The sequence below is a fragment of the Electrophorus electricus genome, chromosome 12 (genome assembly GCF_013358815.1).
Source record: "Electrophorus electricus isolate fEleEle1 chromosome 12, fEleEle1.pri, whole genome shotgun sequence".
In the NCBI taxonomy this organism is placed as follows: domain Eukaryota; kingdom Metazoa; phylum Chordata; class Actinopteri; order Gymnotiformes; family Gymnotidae; genus Electrophorus; species Electrophorus electricus.
In genome coordinates, this window is record NC_049546.1 from 4,353,975 (window position 1) to 4,377,150 (window position 23,176).

At 45.6% G+C, this 23,176-nt stretch overlaps 1 protein-coding gene across 3 annotated transcripts in view; it reads right to left on the reverse strand.

Annotated features, from left to right (window-relative positions):
- Positions 1 to 313: 313 nt before the first annotated feature.
- LOC113581513 (A disintegrin and metalloproteinase with thrombospondin motifs 2-like) overlaps positions 314 to 23,176 on the reverse strand; it is a 122,305-nt gene continuing 99,442 nt past the window's right edge. The window contains exons 5-23 of one of the 3 annotated variants that reach the window (XM_027016711.2): positions 23,073 to 23,156; positions 17,295 to 17,451; positions 16,475 to 16,580; positions 15,995 to 16,138; positions 15,256 to 15,388; positions 14,561 to 14,590; positions 13,176 to 13,289; positions 12,647 to 12,792; positions 11,548 to 11,723; positions 10,189 to 10,322; positions 9,869 to 9,989; positions 9,681 to 9,761; positions 9,369 to 9,532; positions 8,904 to 9,069; positions 8,249 to 8,381; positions 7,380 to 7,587; positions 6,875 to 7,004; positions 5,447 to 5,536; positions 314 to 2,516 (exon numbers count right to left, since the gene is read on the reverse strand). In XM_027016711.2, coding sequence (XP_026872512.2) covers positions 1,465 to 2,516; positions 5,447 to 5,536; positions 6,875 to 7,004; positions 7,380 to 7,587; positions 8,249 to 8,381; positions 8,904 to 9,069; positions 9,369 to 9,532; positions 9,681 to 9,761; positions 9,869 to 9,989; positions 10,189 to 10,322; positions 11,548 to 11,723; positions 12,647 to 12,792; positions 13,176 to 13,289; positions 14,561 to 14,590; positions 15,256 to 15,388; positions 15,995 to 16,138; positions 16,475 to 16,580; positions 17,295 to 17,451; positions 23,073 to 23,156 — 3,369 coding nt within the window. In that variant the 3' untranslated portion in view covers positions 314 to 1,464. The remainder of the gene's footprint in view (positions 2,517 to 5,446; positions 5,537 to 6,874; positions 7,005 to 7,379; positions 7,588 to 8,248; positions 8,382 to 8,903; positions 9,070 to 9,368; positions 9,533 to 9,680; positions 9,762 to 9,868; positions 9,990 to 10,188; positions 10,323 to 11,547; positions 11,724 to 12,646; positions 12,793 to 13,175; positions 13,290 to 14,560; positions 14,591 to 15,255; positions 15,389 to 15,994; positions 16,139 to 16,474; positions 16,581 to 17,294; positions 17,452 to 23,072; positions 23,157 to 23,176) is intronic. The other 2 variants (XM_035532142.1, XM_035532143.1) reach the window with 2 other exon arrangements.

The window sequence follows — 23,176 nt, forward strand, 5'->3', positions numbered from 1 at the left end:
AGATATCTGATATAGAATACACTCTACAGGCTTAGAGGGCTTTGCAACTGAGAGAGTGGCACAGGAACAGCAGCTACAGTTCACAGCTTGTCCTCCAGCAGCTCACCTACATTCTCCTTAAGCTCACCTACATTCTCCTTAAGCTCACCAACCTTCATAAACTAACTTTCCTTCTCCTCCATTCTCTGGATGTTGACTCCATTCAGTGGCTGTGCTTCAGTTTAAGGTATTAATAGTGTTTGTATTTAGACCTGTTTTATGTATTAAATACTGAGATTCCAGTCTTTAGACAATATAATATGCCATCAAAAATTTTATTTTGCAGAAGATAAAATTAATTTGTTTATTTCTGTTCTGCTTTCAACAAATAATATATACATAAAATAGTGACAGGTCTCACTTGTATGGATATAATTTTCATTTTGACAAGGCAAATATAAAAATAGACTACTTGATCAACGTTTTGTAACATTTTAACACAATTTGCATATTAGCAAGTATGAAAGATTAGCTGGCATAACCAAACCAACAAATAAACAACAACAAAGCCAACCAATATGGAGAATCCCTGAATTTCGCAATTCAAACAACCAATCAATAAAAACCTCCACTGACATTCTATTTTATAATAAATATATGTCACGCAGTAGAGTTAAGAGAGAGACAAAGAGAAACTGCTCACTGACTCAGACCTCCAATTTGCTGGTTCTTGCTGTTACAAAATGCAGCCTTGTGTGGCTGTGGTCGTAGCGCCTGTCATATCACATCTCTTGTAGAACCACTGGGATCATAATAGATCTGTCACACTGTTGAGCTCTTATCAAGGTAAACCAAGGGAATATGTTATAATAACCAATGTATTACAATGGCCATTAATTTTTTCATAGCAAGAATACAAATCCAAATTAAAATTTTAGGATCATTTTAAATAAAGTGTATTGAAATAAGGACTGAATAATTTCACTGAAACGCTAAAGCATAATGCTACATGCACAGTCTAGACAGGTTTTTAATGAATATGGCTGGTGCAGTACTTTACATTTAAAGACCCATTTTTTCATATATTAAACCAAACTTTTCACCACAGAAAAAAATATGTGCCTGTAATATATGTAGAATATGGTCGATGGGGAGTGCAGACAATTTGTATTTAGATAAAACTGCACAGCTGAATATCCACCTCACCATATTTCCAGGTTTATAAGAAATAAATCACTTTGAACCAGAAATCCCTTTTGATCTAAAAGTCATCTAAAAGGTTTCTGTTCATGTTCAAAGCAATTGTGCAAACATTTGCTAGTGGTTTTGCTCCACAAAGTTCCGTTTGCCACGTCATGAAAAACGAATGCGAGAAGCACACTGGTACTGTAAAGTGTATGGCCATTTTTCCCTGTACTTGATCCAAGCACCAAGGTCGACGTGTAAATTCATGAGTCGCATGGACGTGTCTCTCGTTCTAAAGGATCAAGTCTGCTGAGCTCTTTTCAGTCTACGTAAGATGTTCAGCTTCTCCTCGATTAGCTCCTGGATGCGTTTGTTGCGCGTTCGTTCGTGCACAAAGATGCGCCCTCTCCTGGGAATGATGTTGTTCTCGGGGAATTCGCTGTCCAGCCTGGTGATGCTAAATGGTACCTCAATGGCATTGCTCTCCCGTTCTCTGTTGGGTGACCTTGCAGTGCTCATTATTGTATGGATATAATGGTTGTCATGGACACTGTTAGTCACCATGGACACTGTTGTCGGGGACGTTGTTACAAGCGAAGCTGATGCTATAGCTGGCATAATGAATGTTGGTGTTGCTACAGTTGGAGCTGTTGCCATAGCAGCACTTCCTGTTGGTGTAGTGTCCTCGCTGGTGGATGGCAGCGTTAGCCAACCTGAAGCGGTAAGGGATCTATCGTCATTCCTGTAGGGTAACATTGTTTGGGGCTCTGTTACGTCTTCTCTGGGAAGAACACCACTGCTCACCACGACATCCTCAAACAGGACCGTGGTGCTGGGAACCAGGGAGAAGCCATCCACATCCGCAGCACCAAGCCCATCGTGAGTTCTGTCACCACTGTGTGTCTGTGTGACAAAGGCACTTGTACCTCCAGAGGTGAGGGTGACTGGCATGGCCGTTGATGAGCGCAGGCCAGTGGGGATGCTGCTTGTTGAGGACACGCAGACGCTGGGTTCGATAGTGTCCATGTTAGGACCCGTCACTATTGCAAAGGATGGGTTCTGTCCTGTGGCTGTATGCAAAGAAGTGATTGGTGTCATGGTTCGCGAGAGGGTGGAAGAGGATGTTGTCGTGGTTTGCCTCTGGATGGGGCTAGGGCTGTTGGTTGATTGAGAATGCCCCCTGCTGGTCACACTTGGTGTGGCAAATGGCTGGCCTGTGGGCTTGACAGCCCTGGTCGCATTGCCCAGGCTACAGGACTTGCAGCATATGCGCTGGACAGCAGGCAACCCGCAGTACTGCTGCAGAACATCCTTGGTGCAGAACACTGTGCGGTCACTATGGCAACGCTGCCCTGCAACACAACACAATAACGTGCTCAGAATGGATTGCATAAGCATGCCTTGAAATTAGACTATGGTTAAACTATGCTAAATGGTAATAAGTAGTCTTTAAAGATATAAGAAAAATGCGTGTGTGTGTGTGTGTGTGTGTGTGTGTGTGTGTGTGTGTGTGTGTGTGTGTGTGTGAGAAAGTGATAGTGAGAGAGAGAGAGAGAGAGAGAGAGAGAGAGAGAGAGAGAGAGAGAGAGAGAGAAACTCAGTTGTGTAGAAGAAGAAAGTAGAGGGACTTAAATGGAAGTTGCATGAAGACAGTAGCTGAACACACTACAGCAGTTTTGGGAAAGGTAGATTACTGACCAAAATCACATATGTCTACAATGACAATAAGTCAAGTTCTGTGAGCTAACTGACCTGTTATTGACCACTTGTCCTCAAATCACACTCATACAGTGGGAGAGCACAGAGGAAGCTCAGGCCTTCTCATTTTAGAACACATTTTTATTCCTACTTTTGCAGTTGTTTATGACATAAACTGAAACAATGAGATGCACTTCCCCCTTAAATATATAGATATAGAGTTGCTTTCTTAAGAAAAATAAATCGACTGTATCGAAAGGTACAAGTTCACAGTAACTTTGGTAAAACACTTCATTACTTTGAGACCAGTCAATCCATTGGTAAATCAAACCAGGAGTCACAAAAATAAATAAATTGGTCATTGGTTAAATAAAATACAGGATTTCAATGATGATGTAAAAACTGGCATGGCACACATAAGTGTCATATATGAAACATTTACAAAACATTAATAAAGTTTCCCTGATAAATCAAAGTGCATATAGACGCAGTGCACGTTAAGTCCATCTGAATGTATCCCCAAACACTCTTCCCACATTAGCCAGTCAAGACACAGCAGACCAACTGGTCACCCACCCATCACTCAAAGTATATAATATTAGCTTTTTTTTCTGATAAGTAAGGAGTTAACAGTCATGAACGTTATTAAATACAGTCAACACCAACAATTATTTACAATATCGCACTGCGAGGTTTGGCTTTTCCCCACGTTTGCCCCACGGCTTTTTAGCACGAAACTTCGGATAGCTCGCTACATAGTCACAACAGAAATGTGTTTCACAATACAATGACAAGTCTGAAGGGATAAAGAGATGCCAGGGTAGTGCTCTACCTTTTCCCATACCTACTGGGTAGTCGGTGTTTAAGATGTGTAATGTTGGTCGGTTGCTTGGTTCCAAAATACATTTGTTAGAAGCTGCCTCTGGTCATATGTGTGATACGATACGTCCCTATGAGTAAAGCCGTACTTCCGCAGATAAATGCCGATACATTCAAATCCAGTGTAAGGCATTGTTCTCACGCTCAGTGTAACACAAAAACGAAGTCTGGATGGAAATCAATGCGCATGAGGTACTTCCATGGATCACATTCCTTGGTGAGTCCATCAGTAACAAAGAGAAAAACCCTCACACATGGCAGAAAAGTCAACAAGCACTTGCGCACGCGCACACACACACACACACACACACACACACACACGCGCACACACACAAACACACACACAAACACTCCACACACAGACACATTCTCAATCTCTTCAATCTCTGTCTCACATCAAGACAGGAAATACATACTCGCATCACTTTCAGTGTGAGGGGTGTGAAATGAGGCTGGAAAAAAGAGTGATCTTCCCAACAGAGACGCGAGAAGAGGATAAAATAATAAAGTTATTATTTTTAACCACTTCTCTCTGAAAAACGGAGAGGCAACTGGCTGAGCAAGTCCTGCATAATATAGATCTACCCCTTTCCCCAAACACTTTATATCTTTTATTAAATATGTATAGTTCTGTATTTATGTAAAATCAATAAAAAATTACACATAACAGTCAAGGATTAAAGCGATCAATAGCAGTCAAAAGGTTAGGCAAATAAGCTACAGCTTATTCATGGTAAAACAAATTATTAATTCATATTATTGGAATTCATATAGATTTATAGTTATGTATAAATACAAATATGTTTATATGTTTGTTTAAAGTTTGCAAGCACAAATAAGCTGCATTTATTGTACTTCTTAACAGTCGGAGAGGTTGGAGGATGAGGTGGTGTGGTAATCGATCGTGTGCGGTAAAGCGACCCTGTTTTTCACTCAGACATTCCACCTCATGTTCACCATCTGTCACCAACACATACAGTGGTGGCTCAACAGTACGTCCCATGTTTACAGCTTAAATTGTATGATCTCTGTTCCTTTTTCAGTCTGAGAATGAACTAGGATGTGAAATGAGCACTTAGCAAAGTTTTTTTTTTTTTTTTTTTACACCTCATTGTGACAATTTCACGTTCACAATAAAGCTTTAGTAATTTTTAAAAAACTTTTAGACACTTCTTTTGTTTTTTTCCTCTCACATCTGTAGCTCAGGCAGCATTTCAAAATGGCCTCCCTGGAGCGTAACTCATGGCTAAACAACAGCTCGGAGAGGGCAGCCAATCGCAAGGCTCCATCCGAAACAATCCCCGGCAACAGCTCTCTGCTCGAGCTGCCAATCCAATCACGAAAGGCCCCTCCTCTGACAAACTCTTCTCTTTAATTTTTTGTTTGTTTTGTTTTGTTAACAATTTCTGACTGGCCAGCGTTCACAACACAGAGCTCCACAAAGGAGAGAGAGAGAGAGAGAGAGAGAGAGAGAGAGACAGAGCGAGAGACAGAGAGAGAGAGTGAGAAACAGAGAAGTCTCCCCCTATCAGAGATGCCCCGGAAAAGAGGACCACCACCCATGAAAGAGAAGCGAGCAGGCCTGGGGTAGGGGCCACTCAGGGGAGCTTGCCCAGCAGAGCAAAGCAAAGAGAGAGCGGCAGGACCCAGCCCAGAGCAGCAACAGAGCGCAGAGGCCCGGCCAGGCTCGACAGAGGAGCTTTACTTGAGATCCTCTGAACAGGGTACTTGGGGTCATGACGCGACAGCCACTGGATCAGGAAGTTACCGTGCTTGTTGAAGTCCGACGTGCCCTCTGAAGTAAGCAGTACAGAAAGAGAGCGAGAAGAGTGGAGAGAGAGAGAGAGAGAGAGAGAGAGAGAGAGAGAGAGAGAAGAGTGGAGAGAGAGAGAGAGAGAGAGAGAGAGAGAGAGAGAAGAGTGGAGAGAGAGAGAGAGAGAGAGAGAGAGAGAGAAGAGTGGAGAGAGAGAGAGAGAGAGAGAGAGAGAGAGAGAGAGAGAGAGAGAAGAGTGGAGAGAGAGAGAGAGAGAGAGAGAGAGAGAGAGAGAAGAGTGGAGAGAGAGAGAGAGAGAGAGAGAGAGAGAGAGAGAGAAGAGTGGAGAGAGAGAGAGAGAGAGAAGAGTGGAGAGAGAGAGAGAGAGAGAAGAGTGGAGAGAGAGAGAGAGAGAGAGAGAAAGAGAGAGAGAGAGAGAGAGAGAGAGAGAGAGTGAGAGAGAGAGAGAGAGAGAGAGAGAGAGAGAGTGAGAGAGAGAGAGAGAGAGAGAGAGAGAGAGAGAGAGAGAGAGAGAGAGAGTGAGAGAGAGAGAGAGAGAGAGAGAGAGAGAGAGAGAGTGAGAGAGAGAGAGAGAGAGAGAGAGAGAGAGAGAGAGAGAAGAGTGGAGAGAGAGAGAGAGAGAGAGAGAAGAGTGGAGAGAGAGAGAGAGAGAGAAAGAGAGAGAGAGAGAGAGAGAGAGAGAGAGAGAGAGAGAGAGAGAGAGAGAGAAGAGTGGAGAGAGAGAGAGAGAGAGAGAGAAGAGTGGAGAGAGAGAGAGAGAGAGAAAGAGAGAGAGAGAGAGAGAGAGAGAGAGAGTGAGAGAGAGAGAGAGAGAGAGAGAGAGAGAGAGTGAGAGAGAGAGAGAGAGAGAGAGAGAGAGAGAGAGAGAGAGAAGAGTGGAGAGAGAGAGAGAGAGAGAGAGAGAGAGAGAAGAGTGGAGAGAGAGAGAGAGAGAGAAGAGTGGAGAGAGAGAGAGAGAGAGAAGAGTGGAGAGAGAGAGAGAGAGAGAGAGAGAGAGAGAGAGAGAGAGAGAGAAGAGTGGAGAGAGAGAGAGAGAGAGAGAGAGAGAGAGAGAGAGAGAGAGAGAAACATAGAGTGAGAATGCGAGTGGGAAAAACAGATAAAGAGAGATAAAAAGAAAGACAAAAGCGAAAAAGAATGCAAGTGGCAACATAAGACAGAGAAGAACAGACAGTGAAACAATTAGCAGAGCAAATTCACACTCTTCATATTGCTGTATCATTTAATCCCTCCCCTGCTATGAGTTAGCTCCTCTTTATAACGGGGCTCTCAGGCATAGATAACCTTTCACCACCTTAATTCCGGCAGGGTGACAGAGAAAGAGAGAGGGATGGATGGAGAGGAGAACTATGAACTCACTGGGACACGGCTCCATTCTGCAGGGTCTCAGAGCGGCTGGTTTGGAGTCCAGGCAGAGGCCGATGGTGTTGTCGCGTGTGTGACAGAGCACCTGTCTCTCCTGGGTCCCGTTACCGCATGTCACCGAGCACTGTGATTACAAACACGAGCATGCACCCACACATGCAGATACAAATATAACGTTGTGAGAAAGCAAGACAAAAACTTGTAACAGTAATCAACATGTAATGAATGTAATCAATGAGTAATGAAAAAGTGAGTATAAAGTGATAGAGACCAGTTTCTGGACATGAATTAAGGCTGATCTTGAGCTAAACTGTAATGTCAATTTAGCTCCAATCTGGTCTGGAAAAAACAACAACTTGTGTCTGGACAGACTGAGTGTCTACTCTGCTTTGTCTGGACTTCAAATTTATCTGCACTTCAAGTGCTACAAATAAAAAATCCTTCTTGCCCTATGTGTGCATGTCCACAGTACATTTGTGTGGGCGTGTACTCTCTGCACCTGTGACCAGGGCCCGAGCCTCCACTCAGCGGGACAGAGTGCACGATTGCACTCTCGCCGTGACTCTAGTCGCTCATCGCTGCAGTAGCGGCTGCGGATGGACTTGAACTGATCGTCGCCCAGAGGTTGGACACAGCGCACGGAGCGTGTCTGGGTCCCTGACCTGCCACAGGACTTACTGCACTCACCCCACTCTCCAGCCACCCAGCTACACACGCACACGCACACACGCACGCACGCACGCACACACACACACACACACACACATATACACACACACACGCACACACACACGCGCACGCACGCACGCACACACGCACGCACGCACGCACACGCACGCACACACGCACACACGCACGCACACACGCACACACACACGCACACACACACACACACACACACGCACACACACACGCGCACGCACGCACGCACACACGCACGCACACACGCACACACACACGCGCACACACGCGCACACACGCGCACACACGCACACACGCACACACACACAGTATTCAGAATGTTGCCAATTCTAGCCCCAAAGTCACCAGGTTGCCACTGTTGGGCCCCTGAGCAAGGCCCTTAATCCTTAATTGCTCAAATCTTTTTTCAGACTTAATTGTAAGTTGCTTTGGATAAAATCATCAGCTAAAATGCCACAAATGTAAGTGTGTTAAAAGCCATAGAGATGCCATTCCAAGGGCAAATGACTGAGGTTGTGCAAAGTAGGTAGGAGGGAGTGCAGTGGAGTATTTTCTGAATCATGTTCAATGAACAGTGATCAGTTACTGCAGAACACAAGATGGTCTAATACATGTATGGCATGTCCATATATACACTCTCCCAGACACATGCACTCACACACTTACATGGGCTGGGCACACTCGCGCAGGTAGCAATCTCTGAAAATGTCTTGAGGTTTCTTGATGTTATCACAAAAGCGCCGATGCACTATTTTCATGTCAGTGTTCCGACGGCACCCATAACGCGTCTTCTGCATGCCTTACCACAGACAGCGAGTGGAACACACACATGCACATGGCTGTTTAGTAGTACACAACACCTGCACAGTGAGACAAGCACACTTATGCTGTACTGTTTTCAAAGCTATCCACAACCCCTCAGGTAAACTGCTTTTGGTAGCATAAACTTAAATTACTGTAACATAGACTATTATAAATAAATTATAAAGATAAACAGGTAACTTAAACTGGTAGCATACATATAAACTACTTTGACATAAGCTGATAAGACAAGTTAACTTGTAAAATATGCAAAAATCATAAACTGAATAGGTTCATATTCCAAACATAAGGACAGTATACGTATGATCCTTACAAATACAGAAGTAGAGCAGTGATTTACTGTTCTACTCAACAAAGGTGTTGAGTTCTTTAATCAGCAAGGTCAGTTTGACGGCGAATCTTTGGCTGAATCCCTATAAACCCTAGGTAGGGTACTTAGTGCATGTTTTGGACACAACTGGCGTGCAGTGTCTGTGTGGGTGGAGGTTGGATGCACTACCTCCCCCGCAGGTCTTGGAGCAGGGCGTCCATCTTTTCAGCGCCCAGGAGTAGGGCACTTGGTTTTCAGGCACCATGTTGTTTTCCTTCGCCCTGTCACTCAGCTTGTCATCATTCGTGATGTATTTGATTGACACCTTCGTTTGAGCCGAGCCATGCATCCGGATCTGGTCAACGCACACATGCAGAGCGCATGGCTGGGTAGGGCTGTGTGCTGTGTGTGTGTGGGTGGAGAACTAGATCCATGAGGCAGAAACCTTCTCATGGCTAAAGCTCACAGCAACAGAAAATGGTTCTGAGGTCCTGTTTGCAGGCACTTAGATTGCTTGCATCTTTTAAAAATATTGTGTTATTTAAAGAACAACAGTAGCAAAAAGCTCTGGATCACATCCAATAATAGTAATATGAGCAGTGCTGTGTGTGTGTGTGTGTGTGTGTGTGTGTGTGGTTTTTTTGTTTTGTTTACCATGATAACAACATCATTTTTCAGCGGTCCGCTTGTCTGGATGGTGTCCTTGCTGTTATTGTTCTCGTACTCCCACTCTATGCCATTCTCAATGACAGAGCGGCTCTTGGGGTAATCTCCATGAGGGTTCAAAAAGAAATCTCCGGAAGCTTTGTTCTTCACAGCTGCACAGTTGTGCAGAAAGGGAAAGAAAGAGAAAGAGATCTGCACTGAGCACCAGACACCAGAGCAAGCTCAAAAGCGTGATGCCCAAAATCAGGTTCACTGCAACTCTATTAACTTCACTTGCTGGCAGATTTTTTCAGATCTTACCCAGGATGTGAGATGTTCCATTCAGTTCCTGGATTAGCAAATGCCTTGCCCCTCTAGGAATTTCAATTACTTTTGTAACACCTGAAGTCCAAACCAATAAAAGCATGTTTTACAACACTCAGGCAAAAAACAATACAAATTGTAACAATTTGTAAGCTGCAAATAAGAGTATTCAAATGAAGTCATACTTTTCTTATTAGAGAAGATTATTTCGAACTTGTTGTTTGTGCACTTGGTACCATCTCCACCACACACACCGCACTTATCCTCCTGAAGCCCTGAGCCGACTACATTATCACAGCCTACTTTCTGAAGACAGAGAAACACCATGAATGACCAGCCACTTACACAAACACACACACACACACACACACTTCACAGTCTACACATACATACACATCTGCATTCTCACAAACTCAGCTCACACTCCCCAAACACACACATGCAGACATGCCAGCACTCACCTCACACACTCTACACACACACACACACACACGTGCATACGCACCTCACACTCCCCATACACACACATGCTGTAGGGGTCTTTGTAGGAGCAGTGGGTTCCGGGCTCCACCAGCTGCTGCATGTTGACCACCTCTCGTGTCTCTTTGGACTGGCAGTGCAAGTTGCAACGCTGTTTAGCTGCAGCACAGAGCAGACAGCAGGCCTGAGAGAACCTCACCAGAACCTCACTAGAACCTCACCAGGATTTCACAGACTAAAAATACATTTGCAGGTAAAGCTGCAGTCAGTTCAAAAACATAACATAAACAGAAAAAAACACATAAGTCATATAGGATCGTATAGGATTCCTTGCCTATAACATGTTTTAGAACAGTTGTGGTGAATCATCAGCATGTGCAGAAAATGAACCCCTTTCTGTGGTTTTAGTGTAGCACTGGTTCACCTCTGTCTCACACTAGTTAGCGAAATTCTACCAAGCAACATATTATCTTTAAACCTCACTCTGGGAAGTGTGATGTCACAGAGACTCACCTCTACTGGCTCCACTACATTTTCCCATAAGGAGCCCGACAACAGCACAACTGAGCCGAGTGTTTACACAGAGCAGCAAAAGGTCTCATCACCGTAAAAGGCCATCCCAGTGACCTCTGAGAATGTATTCACTACAGTTTGGTCGTCATATGCTACATGTGTAGAGCTGTAATTTCCACACAGCTCCATAAACTCCCTGCTGAGTCTAACTCTGTTTTGGCCACTCCACGCTGTGGCCGTAAGTGGACAGCTGGCTCATGGCAGGATCGGCTGGGCTGGATGTGTGGCCCAGCTGATGAAGCCTTGTGCACACAGGAAGTGGATGTTGGAAGAATAGCCAGATCAGAACACGGAGTACTGGGATCATATTTTCACTCCTCCGAATTATCTTATAATTCAGGACAGCTGTTAGGGGCTGAGCATTCGGGAAGCAGGACAGAGTTGGGTAGCAGGAAATCGGTCAAATTAGATCCAAACCAGGAATGAAAGCGCGGAGAGAGGGATAATGGATATTTGAGCTGGAAGGAGAGCCGAAATGTAGAAACAGAAATGTCTAATGTAAGACTTTGTCTGTGCACTTGTTTCTGTGCTGTTTGCTTTTAAGTTAAACTTGTTTCTGCCTGGCATCAGTAACGTCTGTAGTGTCAGCGGTGACTGTACGGTAGTGGCAGTCACCAGTAGTGTTTGGTAGTGTTTGGTGCCTGCCAGTGCTGGCTGCATCTAAGAAGTTTCTGAAACGTTCCTCGTGGTCCGTGGTCCATGGGGGCTCATGTACTGTACCTTTAGGGCTGTACTGTACCGTAAAGCCTGCGCTATATTGGACAGGCAGTGGGCAGTTGGAGATCAGTTCCGTCTGTTGGGTGGTACTCACGGTCTGAGTGCTCATAAGGCAGCCAGTGGTGTCTGGCATTGTTGTGCTCAAACTTGCTGTTCAACATGCTGCACTGCTTGGCTCTGGGGTCCTGATACGGGTCCTCACACTCGTGGGAGTTGCACACCTGGAACTGGTAGTTGGAGCCAGGGCAACGGCGTCCGCCATTAGCAGGCCTGGGAAAAAGAAACAGAGATGGAGAAGTCAAGAACTGAGACCAACGCATCACTGGCAGATAACCAAAAAAACGAAAACAAAAAACAAAACACAGAACACAAAACCGAGAAGTAACTTCCCACCTTTTCTATAAAGGAGTTAGATCTTTAAAAAAGCATAGGAATGTGATGGGAGTCAAAAACTGCATTCCTAAAACATTTGATCACGGAGCTTATTATTCAAAAATATATTATTTAAAATATTATTTCTTATTGTTTTAGAAATCCTCATAAGAAACATACCCTTTCTGTATATCATTTGTTCGATTTTCAATCAAATGTCAATACTTTTATGCCCCTATACTTTTTACCTTTGTCATCTTTTAAATACCAGAATTTCATGTCAGTTGGCCTTTTATATGTTACTGTAACAACCAGAACTTTTAACTACCAGAACTTCATATCAGTTAGTACAGCGTTTTATATGTTATTGTAGCTGTGTGATAACTTTTAAAGAGGCCTTCTCTTGAAAAATATTTTCAGGCTATTTGTATAAATGTAAAAGGAGCAGAGTGAAGTCATAATAATACCACTCATTCTGGCAAGTGCCAAATTCCTCAGTTCTTCAGATCTTTTGCATGTTGCTTTTAATGCACATAGAGTTTTATCAGGTAGTGAAATACACTGTGCATCTGTTCTTTCATATAAGGTTTATATTACTATGTTTGTGGGATATTTAATGCTGATCTCAATAACCAATAGGAAATCATTTTAGTTGGTAAAAGAATCCTTTTTGTTTTGCTGGCATGAACCAAATATCCCCACAACATTACATTTTCCTGTCATCACGGGGATATTTGGTCTCCACAAAAAGCTAAATACGTGCACACTCACGCTCACCAGCATGCATACACGCGCACACATGCACGCACGCACATACACACCGTGGATTATCACAAGCGTGAGTGCGAAACCGCAGGCCTCGTCCGCACGGGCGAGAGCAGGAGCCAAACTCACTCCACATGGCCCAGTTGCCATCCCGCTTTATGATGTCAGGGGTGAGCCACACACAATGGCCTTTAAAGCAGTGCTGTAAGACAGACAGACAAGTAAGGATCAGCCAAACGCAGCCTGTGGCTCAGAGCTGAACACAAACACTGGCCTTCCCCGAACCGACTAATCACCACGCTAGACACAGAGTCACAGTTCAGGCCAGGGTATGTTGCGCACGGGGATGTGTAAGATTGTAAACACCAGAGGAGAAACACTACAGTAAGCATGTTGTTGCGCACTGGGGTGACTATCGCAGTACATCAAAAGGAAAGCAGCTACGTTCGATAAAAGGTGCACTCGCAATGAACATAAATCCCAGAAACAATAACTAGGGCTGGCAAGACAATGACCACTGGTGGCGAACTTCGGAATTGCCAGGCATGTGTGTGGCTGCATGCGAAGGGGGCAGCGAGGCAGTACCTTGCCATCTCCGCATATCGTGCCGTCGATTGGGGGTCCTTTCTTGGTCTTGCAGAAGAAGGGGTTCTCCGGGTGAGCACACCATAGCTGCTTGCATGGGTCAAAGGTGCGGTACTGGAGAGGGGAGGCAGAGGAGAGCTTACCCACACACGCTCCTCACAAACCACCTCACGCCACCACGCACAACGGCCACTGCAGCAGTAGCAATGCCTCAAGACTCCGGGTCAGCTAAGACTGTCAAAGCAGCCATGGCACAGGACACACTTCTGTACAGAGACTGAGTAACAAACAGATATCAAGGCAGTGACACTTTGATTAAAGCACACTGTTACTGTACCATAAAAACAATATGGTGAGTAAGGGAGTCTCACACACTGCCCAGGATGGAAGCTATGAGATCTGTGGTGAATGTATTAAGTATAAATTCAACATTTTAATCATTTAAGGTGGATTAATGGTTGATAAAGGTTTATACTCTAATCCTACACACACTGAAGTGTGTTCACTACTAACTACATGTTTTCAACCATGCAAGGATCCTAGTTACTGAAATCAAATACTTCTCTGCAAGGTTTGCCAAAAAACCTGTAATTGCTAGGCCCTCAGTTCAATAGCCCAGGTAGACGGTACAAGCTGGACATTATAACAGTGCACTTTAAGTAAAGAGTTACTGTCTGAGTTAACAATATGGATATATGGCAGACATTGGTATTCCCAGCAGATTATATACAGGAGGCCATTTCATGCAAACCAAAACATAACAATGAGGAATAAAAACAATAACATTTTCACTCATGGTAGTTCTGACACAGCTTTTGACTAACACCACAGCTTACGACATGTTGGTTAGCAATGACACATGGCCACCATTTAGATCTAAGGACAAGAGAGGGTGAAAAAGAAATGAAAACGAAAACCTTTCCCCTGAATGCACTACTAGTTTGGCCTTTTTCCCACCACAAGAGGGAGCAAGTGAAAACCTCAACTGATGTAGAGTCTCGCTGTTCTAGACAGTCAAGCACTCTTAAGTTAGCCTGCAGTACTCTCGAGCCAAAGGACTTGAATAGCCTTCTAATCAAATGTAGCTAATGTTTCAGTTTTATTCAGCTTTACACCAAATGCTTTTTTTCTGGTTATTTACGACTACAATGAACAGTCTCCTGGCATTTTAGGCAAAAATCTGATGTCAAAATTAAACATCTTAATTTATCTGCAATGATTCCCAATTTTAAACATGAGCAACAAGATGGGGATGTTTGCACCCTGCAGCAAACTAGTTTGTGATGAGTTCTAAATAAATAAATAAACAAATAAGCCAACATGTAGTGAAATGTTCGCTGCGAGTGATAGATAAAGTAGTGTGGCTCTGGTGTGGGGTACCTTACCTGGGCTCCTGAAGGCCCCACCTTTTGCAGCTGAAGGAATGGTTGGACAAGAGAGTAAAGCACAGTCCACGTAGAAGTGCTCAGCTGGAATTTCATTTAGAGCCTGAGATCACCTGCATAGCCTAGAAATAACTTTCACTGCTGCTGGGGACGTACTGAAAACGACGCTTCTGTTAGTTGGCTTGCCTCCATGGATGAAATTAAAAGTATTCATATGTTTTGCTTTCCATCTGGTGGGTCAGATCAATTCTAATTGCTTTGGTAGGGGTAACAGCCCCGGCTGACTGTTCAGGTAGACAGTGCTCACTACTAGTCACTAGTTCCAGGATCTTTTTTTGAATCAGCAGCGGCTGGGAAACCCAGAAGTCCTGAGATAAAGCCTTGGACATTCTGAGGTCCGTAAACGCACAATGTTTGTGATCTCACTTCTCTCAACGCTACTGCTCACAGCTCAGAACAGCTGGAACCGCTGCACACACGGATAATGCAGTTCTAGTGACAGCATGTATAACATCACAGTTGGGTCATTTTTTGTCATTCTACGATGAGCCCAATGACTGACCTCAAAATGACGCTATCATGAGCTGATGGGGTTATACATGCTTATAGCAGTCTTACGATGCCGTAAGACTGCTCGGTAATGCATGGCTGGGGCAGGAGTGGGGGCCAGGGTGTCCGGATGACGGGCGACTCACCGCCGTGCACATCATGTATCCGGCACCAAAGTCAAAGCGACACTGCTGGTTCATGGAGTAGTGGAGGCCAGGCAACTGGGGAAGCTCCTCCCACGTGTGCTCAAAAGGGTCGTCACGGAGGCAGTCATAGGAGCTGCAGAGGGGGTGGGGTCAGACGCAGTCAGCCTTTGCTTGGTGGGGGTGGATAGCTTGTGATTACTGCAGTCAGGGATTGCATTTTTTGTGTGTTTTTCTAAGTTGAGTGTTCAGGTGTGTGAGTTTCTCACTCCTAAACAGAGAGGACCTCTTGACTGAAGTGGGACCAGTGAAATTTTCGTGTGTGTGTGTGTGTGTCTCTGTGGGGGGAGTGTCTACATATGTGTATGTGTGTGTGTGTGTGTGTGTGTGTGTGTGTGTGTGTGTCTGCCTGTGTTTGGGTGTGTGCATGTGTGTGTGTGTGTGTGTGTTTCTGTGAGTGTGTGTGTGTCTGCCTGTGTTTGGGTGTATGGGTGTGTGCATGTGTGTGTGTGTGTGTGTGTGTCTGACTGTGTTTGGGTGTGTGCATGTGTGTGTGTGTGTGTGTGTGTTTCTGTGAGTGTGTGTGTGTCTGCCTGTGTTTGGGTGTATGGGTGTGTGCATGTGTGTGTGTGTGTGTGTGTGTGTGTGTGTGTGTGTTTCTGTGAGTGTGTATGTGTGTGTCTGCCTGTATTTGGGTGTATGGGTGTGTGGATGTGTGTGTGTGTGTGTGTGCAAAACTCACTGTAAATAGCGTCCCAGCTCCTGCTGGCTGCAGCGGGACCAGTGGAATCGATGGAAAGCAGCCTGCACCAGAGGGGCCATAATACTGCCCATCTGCACCTCGTCGCCACAGCGATTCCCCTGCCCATCGTGTTCCATGCCCAACCTGCAACACACACACACACATACACAAATACACACACACGCACACGCATATGTGTGCACATGTGAGATCTCACACACACACACACACACACACACACACACACACACACACACACACACACACACACACACACACACACAGAGTTCATCTATCTGAATGTCACTGGCACTGCATTTACAAACACAAAGTGCACCTAAGACACAGGGATGCATTATAATAGTATTTATATAAAATAAAAACTCACATGTAGATATATTCACGCATGCACATGCACACACGCACACACACACCCCCACACGCACATACGCACCCGCTCCTACAAATGAATGTACTCACACGTGGCCGGTCTCATGGGCCACTACAAAGGCAGAGGAGAAGCCATCTTCGTGGTTCAGAGTGCAGCTCCTTACCGGGTGGCACATCCCCGTCACTGGAGCATATCCTAGCAACACACACAGCCACCTGACTCAGGAGTTTTGATGTCTTCATAAATACACACACACAGACATGCATACTCCTGAGACACAAGAAATTACTGCATTTATATGATTTATATGAAATAAACACACACCAGATGCTACACACACACATACACACACACACACACACACACACACACACACACACACACACACACACACACATACACACACACACACACACACACACACACACACACACACACACACACACACATACACACACACACACACACACACACACACACATACACACACACATACACACACACACACACACACACACACACACACACACACACATACACACACACACACACACACACACACACACACACACACACACACACACACACACACACACACACACACACACACACCTAAGCAATGGTTTAAGACCCCCCAAGACTTGTGTGAACATTATAGACCATTTTGTTTGTCAGTTGTTTTTTTTTCACTTTTGAATGCTGCCTTTAGCTTGATTGGTGTGTGTGTGTGTGTGTGTGTGTGTGTGTGTGTGTGTGTGTGTGTGTGTGTGTATGTGTGTGTGTGTGTGTGTGTGTGTGTGTGTGTGTGTGTGTGTGTGTATGTGTGTGTGTGTGTGTGTGTGTGTGTGTGTGTATGTGTGTGTGTGTGTGTGTGTGTGTGTGTGTGTGTGTGTGTGTGTGTGTGTGTACCCTGCATCCCCGTGGGCCCAAACTCCTGGCGCGTGAGAAAGATGGCATGGTCGTGGTACTCTTTGTCGTTGGTGTCCTTCTTCTGCTGCTCAAAGGCCCAGCGGCACACATTCTCCAGGCTCAGTGATGGGTTCCCCTCCGCAATCAGACTCTTAGACTGCAATCACACAAGCCAGAGCTCCAAAACAGCTCACCAAACTCAGCCAAGCCCGTGGACACAAGTCACCGCCGGCAACCATAGGCTGAGACCCCAGCAAGAATCACAAACATGCTCCCCAATTCATTCAGATTCAAAGAGCATAAAACACAGCAGAGTGTGTTCTTTATAACATGCACAGCATGGAGAAACAGAAACAGCTTGTACTCGTATTGAGTGAATGAACTGCCTAAGTGATGAAGTCACTTTTCTGCACTGACCTGTTTGTAGTTTAAATATATTTTCAACTGCAATATTCAGCATTTTTATTATGGTCGAAGTTGTTTATGTGAATTTGCAAACCCAAGTCCAAGGCTTGTTTATATAAGTATGCCACAAAGTTTGGAAGACTCACCGATTCTCCATGTTTGCTAATCAGTTATATAAACGGCACATATAATAAGGTATTAGGCACACGACTGGAGCTCAGTAAAACAGCTGTCTGAACATGATCTGTCTGAGCAAGAACATTAGTGCTCAGTGGCACAGTAGCACAATCACAAATGTGTGATACACACACACACACACACACACACACACACACACACACACACATACACACACACACACACACATACACACACACACACACACACACCGCACACACACACACCGCACGCACACACACACACACACACACACACACACACATATACACACACACACACACACACACACACACACACACACACACACACACACACACACACACACACACACACACCGCACACACACAGTGGGAAAGTCAAACACCAGCACTGAATACAATCAATAACTTTATCATTGTGTAGGATGTTCAGAGACTGCAATATTCAACATCATGTTAGTTGCCTAACATTTTAAGAACACAGTTGTAAAAAGCCTAAGAGACCTAAAGCTCTTTCTTCACACTGACTCAGGAGACCCCTGTCTTTCAGGAAAGCAGATTTGGCAGTTAGCCTATGACCATCACTAATGCTACACTTGAAAACAGTGCTTTAGTAAACATGGTTTGGAAGAGCAATCTGAGATGCCGTTCCAATCTGCAGAGAGAGTTAAACATCTGAGCATTAAACATCGTGCAGGAATGTTCTCCAGCTCTATGACGTGGCCATGAGAGCACCACAAACTGAAGATCTATTCCAGATGTGTGTCCTGAGACTGCCTCTCCCCTTTAAGGTTTCAGTCAAGTTCATGAACTTGGAGAGAAGTAGTGAAAATATATGTAGTGATCTTTGTTGGCCAGTAGAGGGAGACCTTGCTGTGGCAGTGATTGGTTGTAAGGGTTTTAGAAGCACAACTGGTGAAATCAGCACTGACAAAGCTGTCACTCTTAACATCCTTCTTAGTGTTAATCACACTGTCATCACTTGCTAAAAGAGCACAAGACTTTCAAAAATTTCAACACAAGATTGAAATGTTCTTGCCTCAAGATGCAGTGCTTCAATATTCATAATAAGATTTTTAACATGGAAAATGTTAGAGATCATATTGTCCTCTGATGCCCAAGAAATACTTGCTGAGCAGGGTGTAAGGTTTTAACTTACACTTAAACTAAATGACAGTTTATGTATGGAGCTGTTTTCTCACCTTTGATCTTACTGAATAAAACTCACATGCCTCTTAACAGGGTCTCACTGTCTCTAAATCCTCCTCTCTGTATCTGTCCTAACCTACAGCCTGTCAAATACGCACACCATCTCTACTGCTGCCTCCTTTGCAGGGCGTGTCAGATCAGGGACACACTCCCTCCTTCCCAGTATCTCTCTCTCTCTCTCCCTCTCTCTCTGCTGAACAGCAGATGGGCAGGAGAAACCGTGATGTTGAAACCTTGTTTGAGGTGCACGAGGTCACACAGTTGATCAGTGTGTGCTGCCGCCGGCGGCAACCGTTGCCAGAGTAATTGGGGATGATGGACAACCTGCTGGCAAGGCGGGCAGAGTCGCATGCTGATTGGGAGGTGCTGAGGAGATGAGGGAGGAGAGGGGGTGTGGTCAGGAGAGAGAGATGGAGGAGGGCGGGGCAGAAAGAGAGAAGGGTTGGGGTAGCGAAATAGGGTACGCGAGAGAAAGGAAAAAATAAGGGAATTATGGAATGAGGAAGGCAGGTATGAGTGACTGGGCATGCCATTAGAATGGGATGGAAAGGAAAGAGAGAGTGTGTGCCAGGCAAGGTGGGAGCAAGGGACCGGGGCAGGGAGGGCTCGGAGCGCGGCAGCAGGACAGACGCAGGACTGCGAAGGGAGGGCTCGGAGCGCGGCAGCAGGACAGACGCAGGACTGCGAAGGGAGGGCTCGGAGTGCGGCAGCAGGACAGGCGCAGGACTGCGAAGGGAGGGCTCGGAGCGTGGCAGCAGGACAGGCGCAGGACTGCGAAGGGAGGGCTCGGAGCGCGGCAGTAGGACAGACGCAGGACTGCGAAGGGAGGGCTCGGAGCGCGGCAGCAGGACAGACGCAGGACTGCGAAGGGAGGGCTCGGAGCGCAACAGCAGGACAGACGCAGGACTGCGAAGGGAGGGCTCGGAGCGCGGCAGCAGGACAGGCGCAGGACTGCGAAGGGAGGGCTCGGAGCGCGGCAGCAGGACAGACGCAGGACTGCGAAGGGAGGGCTCGGAGCGCGGCAGCAGGACAGACGCAGGACTGCGAAGGGAGGGCTCGGAGCGCGGCAGCAGGACAGACGCAGGACTGCGAAGGGAGGGCTCGGAGCGCGGCAGCAGGACAGACGCAGGACTGCAAAGGGAGGGCTCGGAGCGCAACAGCAGGACAGACGCAGGACTGCAAAGGGAGGGCTCGGAGCGCGGCAGCAGGACAGGCGCAGGACTGCGAAGGGAGGGCTCGGAGCACGGCAGCAGGACAGACGCAGGACTGCGAAGGGAGGGCTCGGAGCGCAACAGCAGGACAGACGCAGGACTGCGAAGGGAGGGCTCGGAGCGCGGCAGCAGGACAGACGCAGGACTGCGAAGGGAGGGCTCGGAGCGCAACAGCAGGACAGACGCAGGACTGCGAAGGGAGGGCTCGGAGCGCAACAGCAGGACAGACGCAGGACTGCGAAGGGAGGGCTCGGAGCACAACAGCAGGACAGATGCAGGACTATACTAGATTTGGCTGGTAGGTAACAGTGAGACAGTTTGTGTTATTCTGCTTAATCCTGACATGGAAGGCCAGAGGGACACTCGTTCCAAATAAGCCCACTCCAAATAAGTCTCCTCCTCCCACCCCTCCCGCTGGTGGCCGCCACAACTCATCAGTGCCCAAGTGCGCAACGGTGTGGCTACAGCCGTTGGGGGTCATGGGACGGCTCCATCAGCCCCATAGTATCTGCAGCACTGCGATTTTGCCAGAGGGCAAACTCATACCGAGCCCACCATCATCTGAATTAGATCATCACTGTCAGTTTTCACTGGAGGGCAGTGAGAGAGACAACTGCAGTGTTTTTCAAATGACAGGAAGAGCTCACTTCAACTGCACTTCAACTCAGATTTGTGTAATTAAATTTGGCAAGGAATTGGATTATATCTCAGGCTACATACACAATAATTCTGATACATACAAAAATAATTCTGAGTCGTGCTGGAGAACATGATTATAATATCAGGGTATGATTATGACAATAGTTTAGTTTATTACATGATATAATAGTTATATCCATACTATCATGTAAAAAAATTATCCTGTCACAAATTTTTTTTTTATACTATAAAATCAGTCTTGGCTTTATGTTGTTTGAAATTCCTGAATACTTCCAGAATATTGGCAGACAATTGCTGAAGCATGACTGAAGTATTACAGTGTATTAGAATACTGGTGGAGTAGTACTGAAATGTCAGTGGAGTATTACCATATGGCTTGGATATCTGGAGGTTATACTAGAAATGTTGAATTTAGTTGCACAGTTGTGGAGTAGCACTGGAATATCAGTGAATTATTAGCATGTCAGGGTGCCGTATCCCTACCGACAATTAGCGGAGTCATCTGCAGTGAACACGTGGACTTTGTTTATGTTTCTTTTCACACTTGTTTCTTTTGTCCACGCCTCCTACATGTGGTGTGTGTTGTCTATTAGTAGCCACACCACATGGGGGTGATAATCTCATTATGTTTCTTGTTATTTAAACCTTTTTTGTGTTCATGACCGTTTGTTGGTCATTGTTGTTACGTTGGCTTCTTTTGGCTAGAAGAGTGGCAAAGTGTCTCTGGAAAATGAATGTATGGTTGCAAAAGTATTTAAATATTGCTGGATATTTCTGCAATATAGGCTGGAATATTGGCATACTATTGATAATATTCTAGAAGCTGAAAGCATTACTGCATACATATGTCAAGTTATATTAAAGCCATCAGAACTATTTCTGAGAACAGACCAGCTCTCTTCCACATGCGCAGATATGCAGCACACAGGGACATTTAAGGCACAGCTGGTCCACTGCAAATTAGGGCAAGAAGGTGATGGATTATATGAAAAATTAAGATGTCAGAAAACATAACCAATAGGAAATGGTGATGTGTAACTACTAAAATACATTTCTCAGTTTAAAAATACCAGTTGAGTAAAAGGTAGGCCAGCTGAGCGTGAGGCTTCCCCAGACCACAGGCTTAACTATATAATTCAAATTGTTCCTGTAGACCCTGATCTTCAGTCTTCTATCTATACACATGAAGCTAAGTCACTGGACAATGCTAGTGCCATGTGTGGAGGTAAGTGCTCCGGTGTGTGTGGCCAGCATGTGTGCCATGTGTCAAATTAAATGCGCTGTTATGTGTGGCCAGATCGCGTGATGTGTGTTAAGGTAAGTGCTCTGGTGTGTGTGGTTGCAACTGGCGCTGAGCATGACTAAGGTCCTCAAAGCCCTTTGTGGTGGAGATGGGGTTGGTGAGTGTGTCACGTGATCCCATGATAACCTCTCATCCCAAGCAAGCAGGGTAGGAAAGGAGGATTTTACAGCTCTGTTTATGAATGAGGGAACACCATCACTGATTGGTTCTCTCTCATCTATTTTACAGAAGACTTTGCTGCATCCCACTGGGAAAAAGGGGTGTGGCGAGGACGAGAGTGGGAGTGGGAGTCGGGGGGGGGGGGGGATGGGGCTTTTGGAAGGCAATTGTGTAACATCAGTGTTCTTTGTGCTTTAGTGCTGAACTGTGAAAGTGTGCAACTTTGCAAAAACTCCCCTGGGAAAACTATGCTTTTAGTTTCTGTTTGCTCAGTCCACTGGAATAACAACTCCCAGGTCTTGGTGAGCATCTAGCTGAAGGTCTATGTATGAGTGAGAGAGAGAAAGGGACAGACAGAGAGAAAGCTCCTCTATATAATCACTGCCAATGCAACCTCTCAAACTGGCATGAAATTATGTCTACCAGCAGCAAATGATAATCACCCGACGCGCATCTGATGAAGATTAAAGCAAACAGTTAGCTGAGTTGGCTTAGGCTTGGTACTTTTCCAGTGCATGAAGAAGAATCAGGCCAATAGGAGAATTAGTCTTCATCTGAGCACCACCTCTCCCCTGCGCTCCAGAGTGAAAGCCATGGCAGTTCAGAGAGAACCTTGAGCAGCTGTGTGGAATGTGAGCAGGTGAAGAACCACGTTTACGCACTGAAGATTTACCTTTTCGTTATCCACCAGGACAATCCGAACCAGAACCACGTTGATTCGCGCCCCAAGGGAACGGTCATGGTAGATCTCATTCACCTGCCATGAGGAAAAAGACA